Below are 14098 nucleotides of genomic sequence, written 5' to 3'. Positions count from 1 at the left end.
TTTTGGTTTGATGTACTTTTTGTTTGTTTTTCCTTGTCTCTTTCTTTTCTTTTGTCTTCTTGGCTTGTCATGCAGAAGATGATGCGTATGTAGACAAACTGCCCACCTTTGGGAGACACTTTGAGTATTTTTCAGGTAAACTTTATCTAAAAAATGAAGGATGAGGATGGGGTTCTGTTGTCGTGCTGAATCTGATGCTCTTTACCTTGAGTGCAGTTAGAATTATGAGGAAAATGTCATGAAAATTTCAAACATGTTGTGATGAATGTCTGTCAGATTGTGTATCTATCCAAACTATGAGGACTTTTCAGAAGCTCAGTGTCACGGTTCTGATTCCTACTTATTGCAATCATTTAAATTTTGTGCTTGGATGTTGAAAGATGCCATAATCATATCTGTTTTGAATTTGATATCATTTTTTCATTATGTTTTTTTTTTTGCCCTCATCTGGTTATTCATTCTCACACTGTATTACAGTCATGTGTCACATCCTGCACTGGCCCTTACATTCTCTCTCTCTCCCCCCTCTTTATAAAACGAAAAAAAAAAGATGCATTGTTGCATAACATTTCCCCAACAAGTCGACAAAGTGTCCATCTGCCCTCATCATGATGATACTTTTCTCTCTGTTTTATGACTGTTTATCAGTGGATGTCGATGATTGTTGCCATAGCAACCCTGCCATCTCTTTACCTTGACAACGCAAAAGCAGTTGCTCTCTGTTCCCTTTGCTCTCAGTTTACACCACAGGAGTGTGTGAGTGAGTGAGTGTGTGTGTGTTAGGTGGAAGGTTCTCTCTCACACACACACACACACACACACACACACACACTGCATACATTTGCACTTTAAAGTTGTGACCTCCTGACACACAGTTTAACCTGCGATCACTCAGACGCTCACACGCTGCCAAAGACATCGCAACAGAAATCAGCCCCAAATGTTCTTGACACGTCCACTTCTTGGTCACCACCTGCACTGCTTTCATTGTTTAATCTCTCTATACTTGGTTTTTCTGGTCACTCACTTTAACAGCAAACCTCTGCTTGCAAGACCATGGACGTCAGAACGGGGGTTGCAGAGGGTGCGGCTGCACCCCATCATTTGTGTTCTTGTACAGTAACAGTATATATCAGGGTTTTTAGACCTTGGGGTTGCGACCCCATGTGGGGTCACCTGGAAATAAAATGGGGTCACCTGAAAACGTCTAGTAATATCCATCCATCCATTTTCTGGCTCACTTGTTCCTGTTTTCAGGGTTGCGAGGGTCAGCTGGTGCCTATCTCCAGCTCTAGATGGACATTAGGTGGGGGTACACCCTGATCAGGATGCCAGTCCATTGTGTTTATTTATTTTCATGTATCTAATTTGCACCATTAAAAAACAACACATTATCACAGAAATAATTATACAGTGCAGAAAGAGGCAGAAAACTCAAAGAGCTTAATTATTTATTATTGTTTTTCAAATTAAAACACCACACACAATCTCAAACAACTGTATTCTATACTTTCACTTCCTCAAATATAAATCTAGTTCAAATAAAATGCAGGATAAGAATATCTGAACTGGCTCATGTTGTTACTTTGTTGTCTAATCCTGCCTACTCTGCATTTTTAACACACTTTAATAAACATGAAAAAAAAAATGTCTCTGGGGTCACCGGACATTTGTGATATAAAAATGGGGTCATGACCTGAAAAAGGTTTGGAACCTCTGGTTTACACACACACACACGTTGTCAAACCACTCTGCGTGTCCCATCTCGTCTAAAGTGGCGTCCTGCCAGCGTCTCTATGCTCCGCCTCCTCTTCACGTTTCACCTCACTGTGACGTGTTCTCGACCTGCCATGTGAGACTCACGCTACTGTCCTTTTCTCCTCCTCCTCACCCACTCCCATCCCTCTACTTCCTCCCTGTCCACCTCACCCCACATCCCTCCTCCTCCGTCCATCCTCTGACCCCTCCCCCACACAGAGAATGACCAGCCATCCCTTGTATGGTTTGACAGAGGGAAGTTTTATTTAACCTTTGAAGGTAAGTTCACGTGAGCACTAGGGTGGCGTGCAGTGCACAGACTCACTATTTTGAAGCTTGTTCGTGCACGCTTGGCCTCCTCCTTTGTCCCGCCCCTTCCTTCTCCCCCTCTCTTCCTCCCTCCATCACCCCTAACACACACACCACACTACTTTCTGGCTGGGCTTCTTTATTTGCTGTCACTTATGCTGTTCCATCAGTTTTTCTGACACTGTCCATTCTCATTTCGTCTGTGCTGACTGTCTCTGGGTCCCTCAACAGTCGTCATCATTGGTGCACATCACTAATCGACTTGTGCTCATTTCTTTCCTCTTGTTACTCGTTTCTGATTCAATCTTTGTTCAATCTTCTTTGATATTTGCTGACTTATTTATGTCTAACAGCATGTCTGCTGAAAAAAAAAAAGCATGCACCTCTTCTGTGTGTCTGCTCTAATTTACCTCTGAGATTTAAGTTAAAAAGAAATCTCACTTTGAGCGACAGTGGAAGCAATAATGTGCAACTTTCACAGTCAAATAACAGAGAGAACTGGTTATCGTCCATTGCTATTGTGCTGCTTTCATGCCATCTTACTTACAGTAGTCTTAGATTTCATTTTCTACCGTTACGTTTCATCACAGGTAGATACTGAAGAGTAGCGTCCTGCTTTAAATAACTTTTTACTATAGTTTTTCTGCTATTACGTGTGTATCTTTGCTCTGTTGAAGCTTCTGTGTCCACTTTCAGTAACGGACTGAACTAAACTACTTCTGAGTAGTTTATATTTATATGTGCTGCATGAGGTTATTTTAGTGTTATAGTGAACCTTATGCTATGTTTGAACTTTGTGACGTTGCATTAAAGGTTGGGTTCTGTTGCTCCTAGGCTGCTCCAGAGGGCCCAGTCCCCTCACCATGGGGGCTCAGGACACACTTCCTGTGGCAGCTGCATTCACAGAGACGGTCAACGCCTTCTTCAAGGGAGCCGATCCCAACAAGTATGTCTCCACTCGTTTCTGATTGTTCAATGGCAACAAGTGCAAATTTAAAGGAACGTTTCTTAACTGGTGGGTCGCGAACCTGTACTGGATGGGTCGCCGACAGCAAGTCAAAAATAAATATATACTTCTGAGAGATAATGTTGGACTTGTCTTTTATTTTGAAAGAAACTTTTCTTTTGACAAGCATGCTATTAAATGCATGTTTCACAGAAAAATATATAGATTTATGTTTCAAAAAAATATTATATATGTTTGTTTTCAACAGTTATTTTTGAAAAACTAAATTTGGTTGGTTGAATTCCAAAAAAAAGAAGGTCACGATTCATCCATTTTTGCAGATACAAAGTATGTTGTAATGCTGTAATCAGGGGTCAACAATTCACTTTATTGGATTCTTCCATGGTCCATAGTTTGTGAGTTAACACAGAAGAGTTGAGCCACATCTTTACAGGAAACTCGAAGCAATTAAAAATCCCAGATTAGGTTAAAAGATGTACAATACTGTGACTTAAAGCTGAAATCATTTTATTTCAGATAAAGACATAGTGTAGGCCTCATTGATCAATAAATACAAAATAAAAAGCTGTAAAAGGTTGAATCTGCCCTCGAAAGTTGGTTTTGATCTCCACTGTCAACACTCTGAGCATTGCATTATGTGATATAAAGTTCTTGTGTTTGCCCCCAACAACTCTGACAGTGACTTCCCAACACATTTCTGGTGTGAAAAGTTACTTAAAAAAGTAAAAGTTGCGACAAAACAATGTTTAATGTTGTCTCATGGAGTGAGGTGATAATCTGGGGAATACTGGGAAAAATGTAGAACATAAATGGTGTTTTTTTACTTTAAAAAAAAAAAATAAAAAGAGAGAATCACTGTCTGTGCTCGAGATTGCATACTAATGTACTACACTAAAAAACTCAATGAGTATATACTGTCTACTATTTACTATTAGTATGATTAGGATGGTGACCACTCCCGTTGAATTAAACGCTCACGTTTCCCAAGATGCATTTCAAACCTACAACAACAAAAACTTGAATCACACTGAGGCTAAATATCTCTGTTGATTCTCCACCTTTGAAAGTTCTGAAAACATTTTAAGTGAGAAAGTGACCAAGTTGAATATTAACATGTGCTCATCTGATCCATAAAACCCATGGAAACACATTTCATATCGACATTTCTGAGATTTTCTGAGACCCTCCATTGTGCTACTGACAAAACTTCCCATTAACTTCAAAATAAGAGTCCTATTTACAAAAGAGTTAAAAAAATAATGGAAGACAAGAAGAGATGCTTTTGTTGTGAAAAGGGGATGTTTGATTGATGTATCATGGGTCGGTTGAGTATGACTAGTGTGCCCATTGTGCATACGTGTGCAGATAGAGTATACATCCAGGTATTTCTCGTGTACTCAATTTCCATACTACTGTATATATCGTGAATGCACTACATGCTCATTTTGACATCACAATTAGTATGAGTAGTACATCAGCCTTTGTCCACAAAGAAACACAAGAAAAACACACTTTGAACAAACAATTTCAACCTTTTACATCTTTTTTTTTAGCAAATGATCTTTGATTCATTGATCTATGAGGCCTACACTACGTCTTTATCAGATTAAGAAAGAAATTAAACTGAACCTTCACCTGTATGCAAATTGTTCTCAAATTACACAAACTGAACTCCAGTGATCATATCATTTACAATAATTAGGATATTTGAGTCTAAATTTGAACATGGTACAGTTAAACTACACTATATAAATATACAGCTATTTCCAGGACATTTTGGACATTATTATGATCCCAACATGTGCACAAAGCCAGGTCCATAATGGGAGAGAAAGGTATCTTTGGTACCTGTATTTATCTATTTTATGAAGAATGGACTTGGTAAATGGTAAATGGACTTGATTTTATGTAGCGCTTTATCACCACACTGAAGCAGTCTCAAAGCGCTTTACACATCAGCTCATTCACCCAATCACTCTCACATTCACACACCAGTGGGACAGGACTGCCATGCAAGGCGCTTGTTGACCACTGGGAGCAACTTAGGTTTCAGTGTCTTGCCCAAGGACACTTCGACACATAGTCAGGTACTGGGATCGAACCTCCAACCTCTCGATCAGAAGACGACCCACTACCACCTGAGCCATGGTCGCCCATAGAACTGTTGCACATACACTTTGCACTGATACATTTATATATTTATACTGCGTAATTCTTTTTTTCTTGTGGCTAAAATGCAACACATCCCTGGTGTTATGTTGAATGACAATAAAGGAATCTGTCTGTCTGTCTGTCTGTCTGTCTATATATCTATCTATGGAGGAATTGCACTGGATTCTAATTTAAACCCAACAGAGCAGCTTTTTTAAATGATAGACTTTGCTCCTTCAGACTTCACCACATCACCTGTAATATGAAGACGGTGTGTGTTTTGTATTTCTTCTCACACCTTTCACCCCTCTCTCTTCCTCTCAGGTGTGTGGTGAAGATCATAGGTGAGATGGTTTTGTCGTTTCCAGCGGGAATCACTCGGCACTTTGCCAATAACCAGTCCCCAGCCGTGCTAACCTTCAGCATAACCAACTACAGCCGGCTGGAGCATGTGCTGCCTAACCCTCAGCTCCTCTGCTGGTAATGTCACCATGGCAACGCCCCCACCTATGTTCCTAAGAAAACCTTTGTGTTCCTTTGAGTACCTCTGCTTTCATTCATTTATCTCTTTCTCACATGTGCTACTCATGTTTTATCTGACTTAAGAATGTGGATAATCTTTAATTTACAACTAAATTACTGTTTGTTTGCACATGTTCAGTGAAAAATGTATCCTCATATGTTGCAGTGTGAGTAAAAGTAATATGATGCACAGCAAATATGATATTAAAGAGATGTTAGCATATATGCTCAATGCATCTATTCACTCTGCACTGTTTATATAAAGTTGATGCATATTTTAGCCTTATTATAACACCCTAAAAATGAAGTAGTTAGAGCACGTGTCAAACCCATGGCCCGGGGGCTTATTCCAGCCATTCAGAGCATCCAATTTGGCCCACAGAAGACAGGAAAAAATGACAGAGCAAACGTGAATCATTGTGGAAATGAAAATCAACAATATCTTGCAGGGGCTTACAGTTTTCCTGGTGCTTACTGTATATTGCATGTTTGCAGTCATTTTTAATGTTAATTCTTACAAAATCCATAAATTTTCCTCAAATTATTACATGATATTTCCCTTAATTAAATAAAACTTGGTTACAAAATCTAGGAAATTTAAAGTGATGGTCCTGTTGGGACTGATATCGATCACTTATTGCTTGGATATTGTCGTTTTGTTACATATTTTGTATTTTATTTATACGTAAAAGTGCAAACTAGGGCACAATAATGTCGAAATTAAAATTGCATAAAATCTGTGGCCCTCTTGAGATCAAACTGCTCCGTATTTGGCCCCTGAACTAAAATGAGTTTGACACCTCTGGGTTAGAGAATGAGAAACGTTTTAAAACGTTTTGGATTGAAAAAAGAAAAAACTTTTAAAACATAAAAAGAAAGATTTGATAGTGTTAGGTTTATAATGAGCAAAGGTTGGAAAAAACATAAAATGTAAATATAAAAATATGGGCGTCTTTTGAGATTTGTTTTTTGTTTGTGTTTGTTTTTCTCTCACAGTGACACAGCGACACAATCCAAGGCCGACACCAAGGACTTCTGGGTAAACATGCCAAACCTGATATCACATTTAAAGAAGGTGGCAGACCAGAAGCCACAGGCAACGTACTACAATGTCGACATGCTTAAGTATCAGGTAAATTATGCTGTAACAAATCCTTTGTTTTCCTGTTGTTTGAAGAATATTGAACCCAAACAGATTACGCTACTGTTTCTCACCTGCGTATCCTGTGATAGGTTTCATCCCAGGGCCTTCAGTCCATTCCCCTAAACTTAGCAGTGAGTTGGAGGTGTGAGCCCACCAGCACTGACCTGAGAATAGACTACAAGTACCACGGCGAGGCCATGTCATCGCTATCGGCCCTTAACAATGTCCAGTTCCTGGTTCCTGTTGATGGAGGCGTGTCCAAACTACAGGCGGTCCTACCTCCAGCAGCATGGTACAATCCTCTTTCTCTCACGTAAACTAATGCTCCACATCGATGAGTGCGATGGTGAAGATGTATTGTTGTATATAAAATCCTGACAGGAATGCAGAACAGCGTAGAATACTGTGGAAGATTCCTGACATCTCACAGAAGTCTGAAAATGGAGGTACTGAGGTTTTTGATTTGCACTCATTTTAAGTTTTTGCCTCTTTTGCAGCTAAATAAGTCACATATGTCAAACCCAAGGCCCGGGGGCCAAATCCGGCCCTTTAGAGCATCCAATTCAGCCCGCAGGAGAAAGTAAAAATGACAGAGAATACATGAATTCTTGTGTAAATTAAATAATCCAGTTGTAGATTTCTCAAATTCAACAACTCCACAATATTTTCGGGGCTTGCATTTTTCCTTTGTTTAAATCACATGAATGCAGTCATTTTTAATTGCAAATTGTAGAAAGAACTCTCAATTTTTCCACAAATATTGCAATTTCTCACAAGCAATTCCATAAAATTCTTCGAAATTACACAAAACTGGTAAAAAAAAAATTATTATTTTTTTTTAAATCAAGAATTTTTTAAGTGAATTTGAACTGACATTGAAAACTAGTGTACAATAATGTTAAAGTTTTTTTCCTCCCACCTAAAATTTATGTCAAAACTTGAGATCAAACTCGTCCATATTCCATATACTGTACTTCAATCTAAATGATTAAGGTATATGGTGATTGACACTCGTCTTTGAGCTGTGAATTATGTATTTGCTTAACGTCAATAAATAAATAAATAAACATTATCAATTTACTCTTAAAATATTTAATTGTTGTGTTTCTATTGCAGGGATGATAAGCAAATGTACATTGCACATAAAGGAAGGAACTTCTTTTGTGCTGTCATTCATTTTCATTATATAATGATTTTAAGTTACTCGTCTGTCAATCCTTATCAACTCAAACTTTATTTATAAAGCGCGTGTAACTGCAAAGTGCTTTACATTACAATAAATCATCATAATAAAAGTGAGTGTGTGTGTCCCTGGATTAGCATTAGATAAACAGGTTACATGATAACGAATTATTCACAGTTTGATGACAGAAATGGCAGCAAAATTAATTTCAGCATCACAAAAGTCAAGTAATTGTACATATAATTGTAATTGTATGTATTGGCATTGAATTCTATACAAAGCATCTTGTCTGAGCAGTGCTCAGCTCCTTCACTCTGGGATTTTGTCACAAAGAACACAGCGCCCCCTTCTGTGTGTTAGTGATACTTGCATAACAACAAACCTTGTGACCACTGTCGTGACGTCTGAGCCGTTACTGCGTAGTGTGTAAATCATACTGTGACATCTGCAGTGCAGCACACATGCAGCATACTTATAGTTTTGTAAAATAAAAATTTTCACTAACTGTGATGTTTTCACCAGACTAAACTTTGACTAAACTAAATACAAACCAAAGTTATTTAACTCAAATTATGACTGAAACGCATGACAGATCATTTCTGTTCATTGGGGATTAGGGCAGGTTCATATGAAGGGCCAGAGATTATGTTAAATGAGAAAATGAAAAGTTATTTGTGTGTGTGAAAACACCGTAAGACTTTAAGCTCATTAAAAGTCGCCTTAAATTCATCTTGGTTATTCCGCGTTCTTATTTTTCTTCCAATTTCAGCTTCCAATATCTCAGGAACTACAGAACACAGGAAACTGAAATTTGGTATATTAATACAGCTTCACATACTCTCTTAGAATATACAAAAAGATCTGCTATACATTCTATCTGGTGGACATGCCAGCCCCTCAAAATTGGGAAAAGGTTTGTCGGGGTTTCAGGCTCGAACATGTTTGGGCCTTCGGTAAAAAACTTTGCATAATGTCTCAGTTCCTTGTAATTTAATCAGCTTTGAGCTTGATGTACATGGACTGTTTAAATCACTTTTGATTAGTCACATATATGTATATGCGTTGGTTCTTGGGTGACTTTTTTCACCACTCGCAAATATCAAAAATCCTTTACATGAGCTTACCTCTGTGTCTTATAATCATTTATTGTTTATTAGTTTTCACTAGTAAAATAAAACAATATTTAAAAGAAAAAAAACATTACATCAGAAAAACATTTTTTTGTTTTTTTAAATTTACCATATTATCAACAGATTTCTCACGTTCTACATTTTCTCTCTTTTTTATGGATTATATATGAATTTAGTCAACAAATTTTTGTGTCTAAAATAATGTTTCCAGCACTAAAATATTTGTTCTTAATGAATAACTTATAATTTAAAAGATTAATAATAACAAATCAAAGTGACAAAACACCTTCTAATGCTTTCCAAACCCAACTCTCTGTCTAGGTGTGGGATCGTTGTTGGCACGTTTTCAACTGACGGAGGGTCCCAGTAAACCAGCTCCACTGGCTGTGCAGTTCACCAGTGAGGGCAGCACCCTGTCAGGCTGTGACATTGAACTGGCCGGACCAGGGTATCGCTTCTCCCTCGTCAAGAAGAGGTTTGCTGCAGGTTGGTATTCCAGTGCACGACATTGGCCAAATCCAGAAGCTTGACTTTCAAAGTTTGACAAAGTCATCGTAAAGAAAAGTGATAAAAAAGACGACATATTTACTGTATTATCATTTCCTCTATGGTGTACATTTTAGGACGTCTTCAGTTCTGAGAGTGAAGTATCATGTCTCAGCAAAACCCCAGTCAGATGAAAAGGTCTCACTTGTCAAACCAAGTGCTGTCAAATGACATGGCCTCAGGCTTCAAAATAAAAGTCACATATTGATGACGTGACTTGTATTTCCGGTTTCTTTAAAATATAACTTCATGGTGTGTTTTACGTCCTGTGGCCGTTCAGTTTGACAACTTTTATTTTGAAGCCTGAGGTTGTATAATTTGATGGTGTTTCATTTAACGGAGGTTTTGCTGAGACATGAGTCCGTTTGGTTTGATAAATGACAGAGGTTTTTCTGATACCTGATACCTCACTCTGAGACCTGAGGATGTCCTAAAATGTACACCATAGAGGAGATGATAATACAGCCAATTTGTTTCTTTTTTTACCACTTTTCTTTATGATGGTAAAACATTTGCCTGGATGTTACTGTAGGTGTGCAGTGTACACAGAGCTGACAAAAAGATCAGTAAATCAACAAACTTAAATGAATTTCTGTGCGTTTTTCAGGAAAATACCTGGCTGATAACTGAGCCGGAACTACCCAGTGCAGCATTAATAACGGACGGACACACGATGCTCCACAAACGTCTCCTGAACCCATGCGACGGGTAGGCAGCCTGGCCTGGCCTGTCCAGCAGTATTGTATAACCTGCACATAGCATCGTGGAACAGTTTTAGTTCACATACGTAACTCTCGTATCGGTGTCCACGTGTTAACGTTAGTATTGCTGCCGTTAGAGCCCCCGGAGGTCCCTCCCTCCTCCTCTAACGTCTGTGCCTCCGTCTTCATCCACCTCTGGTCAACGTGTGCTGATGTTTGTTAGTGTTTCACTGCAGCTGCCTGACTGATAAATATGCATGAGGGGGGCATTGCTCAGACGACATTATTCAAACTCAGATCTTTGCACCTTAATCTCATCCAAAGTTAGAAGAGGGAGAACCCAACAATCACACACAGGCAGGGGTGAACTGGCCATCTGGCATACTGGGCATCGTCCTGGTCGGCCATCGACCCAAAGTGGGCCGGTCTGGTCCGCTACATGTTTTGGTCTTTTTGGGTTTTTTTGACGAGCGAGTGGAAGCAAATATGTTAACAGGTGGTCAAAAATGGTCCAAACGTGGCAAGAAAAAAGAGAAAAGTGACTAAATTTGCCCAAAAGCAGTCAAGAGTGGCCAAAAAATTATCAAATAAAGAGGAACCCGGTGCTATGTAATGGCAAAGGGTAGCTTAAATGGGCAAAATGTGGCAAACAATAATGAAAAAGGGCAAAAATGTGGAACAGAAAGAGGCAAAATGTAAGGAAACAAGTGTTGTTTTTTTTTTATCAAAAGTTAGCCTATTAGGATGTTAAGTGGCCAAAAAAATTAAAGAAAGTACAAAAATTGGATGAAAGTGTCAAAAAGAATTTGCAAAAATGGAGACAAAATAAAGAAAAAAGGTTATTTATTTGCAAACGGTAGTTAAAGTCTAAAAAAAGTTTTGAAAAGGGACAAAAATGAGGCAAAGGAAGTTTCAAAATGGCCAAAGGAAAAAGGCAAAAAAGGCTTTAAGTTCCCCCCATTTAAGGTTTTTATAAAGAGCCACATGTTGAGCATCACTGACTTAATAGCAGCTTCTACATGGTGTCACTGATAATGTAGTGGGCTGGTCTGGACACAAAATGCCAGGGCTGAATTTTAGTCCCAGTGTACCCCTGCACACAGGATGGATCATACAACAGATCCTCATAGATCAATGCTGACCCTTTTTCAAGACAAATAACCACTTTAGTTGATACTTAACCACTAAAGATTTACATCCCCTGCTGGTACTATGGGGTTTTTAAAAAGCACTGATCAAAGGTTTTATTTAATCCTTCTTTTATTTTACAGAGGCAGTTCAGGCAGCTGCAATGATAAGTCAGCTCACTGGTTTAAAAAAAAAAAAAAAAAGATATGTTTTGTTTTGTATTTCAACAAGAAAAGAAGTGTATAAAGTGTCATTTTGATTCAACCGTGTGTATTCAAAGGGCGTTTGTTGGTGTTTTCCTCCTATTGTCAGATAGCCTTTCTGTTGTTCTCTGGACAGCCGTATTAGACTCCAGGGTAACACAACAGCAGTCTATTTTTATTTATTAATGACGAAAGCGTGTTGTATAAAACATGTGTATCTGTATATGAATAGAGTTTGAAGAGTATAAACTCAGAACCCTTAAAGATATAAATATTTGAAACCTCTCATGTTTTGTTAACTGTGTAGTTGGGTAACCTGTGTACAGTATGAGGTATAATTTTTTGATTTGTTTCAGATATAATTTTGTAACTGCAGAAGATCCGAGCTATATATGGGTGGGTGGGTGTGTGTGTGTGTGGGGGCTGGGTGGTTTTTAAAAAGATTATTGTCTGGATGCTGTGTCATGCTCTGTGAAAGCAGTGTTAATGTAGAGTTAGCTTAAAAACCATGAGCGCGGTCCACACATTAAAGAGATGTTGGGACATTTTGGGGAACGCCTCGACAAAAACATCACCATACAAACCCTTTGTTCGTTCCTGTGGTAATGCTCAGATTGGTCGTTATTCTCAATGCTGACTTAAACGTACATAATGTGGCCCTTTGATCAAACAAAGCTAGCTTTAGCTTCTTTGCGCTAAGCTAACTAGCTTGATATTAAAAACCAAAACACAGATTCAAAACCTAACACACACGCCTTCCTCAAAATGTCTTAATTCGCTTTAATCAACACGTCCCCAACATATAGTTGTGTCCGTAGTAAATATGGTGACTACAGGACAGGAACAGAATGGTTTTACTGGGACCAGCATGTTGATTGAATGGAAACCTCATTTAATTTACAGAGTGACAAACAAGCAGTGATTCCCTGCTTCAAATACAGTATATCCTCTGCTTTGGCTCACCAGTTACAAAGCTAACCTGTTCCTTCCATGTTTCCAGTTACCTTACCAGTATCCTAACTCCCTCATTGTTTAACACAAAACCAGCGCTTTCAATTCATGGCTTTATTTTGCATAATTGTAATGGTCTCTGTGAGATGACATGATTTGAATGAGGTTATGGAGGTTAAGTCTACCAAAATGTTTTTTTTTTGTTTTTGTTTTTTTGTGTGTGTGACTGTGGACGGTCAGTCCTCTGTTAGAGAGAATAAGCTGAATATTTTTCAAAGAGGTGGAAAATTAAACATGGTATATTGTTTAATGTGAAGAAGAAGAAGCAGAAGAGAGAGAAGAAAAAAAACACTGTGCTGATGTTGTTTTGCTTATCTGAAAGCACTGATTCTCAACATGAAGAACTAAAAGTGTGCATGAGGTACGGTTGAAAATCTCCATACAGTGATTGTATAGAGCTACAGTAAATGTGACCAATCCCAGTCCTTTACATGATAATGTAATACTCTGGGTCTTTTTAGCTACAATTTAATCAAATACAGTAGGGGTGTCAAACTCATTTTAGTTCAGGGGCCAAATATGGACCAGTTTGACCTTAAATGGGCCACAGATTTTTTGTGGGAAAAAGAGAAAGTTCAACTTTAATTTACTCTGGTTTGCACTTCCACGTATCAAAGATATATAAATGATTAAGTATGTCAGTATATCAGTCCCTGCAGGATATTCACTCAAATTCCCCTCTATTTTATGAATTTGGAGACATTTTGAGCAATAATTTGAGGAATATTTGCCAGATTTTGGTAAAAGTAGAGTTCTTTCAACAATTTCAGATTTTTTAATTTATTTTTTTGTATTTGGAGATGCTGAGATATCTACAACTGAATTAGTTGGTAATTTATAAAGTGTTACAGTTTTTTTTTTTGTATCATTTTTACTTTACTGTCTCAAGAGGGACAAATGTGATGCTCTCAAGGGCCGGATTTGGCCCCTGGGCCTTGAGTTTGACACTTGTGAGATACAGCAACTTCTCAATGCAGGTTCAGTCTGAGGAAAGAATAAAGTTGTAGATTAACGATTGGTGCCATTTACGTTTTACAATTCCTTCTGTCTTTCATGAGAGTCCTTCAGTAGGAGGACAGGGTGTAATTACCTGCCTGGTGGTGACTCTTGAAACAATTAGTGTAATATTCCCCTTAGCACTATCTGCAGTGTCGGTCCGTGTATGTTTTAGTCATGGGATTCTCCCTTCAAGAGAAAAACTAAAAATAAGTGGATATTTGAGTTTAATTTTAAATAAAGATTAAAATCAAAGATTTCATCCTCATATGTGCTCTTACTTTGAAAACAGCGACTTCCATTTGCGCCATATGCAAAAAATTGCCATTTTCTGTTTTTAGAAACTCAA

The 14098-nt window shown here is 38.2% G+C and overlaps 1 protein-coding gene across 10 annotated transcripts in view; it reads left to right on the top strand.

Annotated features, from left to right (window-relative positions):
- Nucleotides 1–11038, top strand: part of sgip1a (SH3GL interacting endocytic adaptor 1a) — a 64474-nt gene extending 53436 nt beyond the window's left edge. For 7 of the 10 annotated variants that reach the window (XM_028445593.1, XM_028445591.1, XM_028445589.1 and 4 more), the window contains 9 exons: nucleotides 76–135; nucleotides 1978–2037; nucleotides 2902–3013; nucleotides 5510–5665; nucleotides 6704–6839; nucleotides 6941–7143; nucleotides 7233–7297; nucleotides 9486–9650; nucleotides 10318–11038. In XM_028445593.1, the coding sequence (XP_028301394.1) occupies nucleotides 76–135; nucleotides 1978–2037; nucleotides 2902–3013; nucleotides 5510–5665; nucleotides 6704–6839; nucleotides 6941–7143; nucleotides 7233–7297; nucleotides 9486–9650; nucleotides 10318–10340 (980 nt within the window). In that variant the 3' untranslated portion in view covers nucleotides 10341–11038. The remainder of the gene's footprint in view (nucleotides 1–75; nucleotides 136–1977; nucleotides 2038–2901; nucleotides 3014–5509; nucleotides 5666–6703; nucleotides 6840–6940; nucleotides 7144–7232; nucleotides 7298–9485; nucleotides 9651–10317) is intronic. The other 3 variants (XR_003673992.1, XM_028445594.1, XM_028445596.1) reach the window with 3 other exon arrangements.
- The last annotated feature ends 3060 nt before the right edge of the window (nucleotides 11039–14098 follow it).

This window comes from Gouania willdenowi, chromosome 4 (genome assembly GCF_900634775.1).
Source record: "Gouania willdenowi chromosome 4, fGouWil2.1, whole genome shotgun sequence".
Lineage (NCBI taxonomy): Eukaryota > Metazoa > Chordata > Actinopteri > Blenniiformes > Gobiesocidae > Gouania > Gouania willdenowi.
Note: the sequence above shows the minus strand (reverse complement) of the source record. Positions and strands in the feature narration are given on the sequence as shown.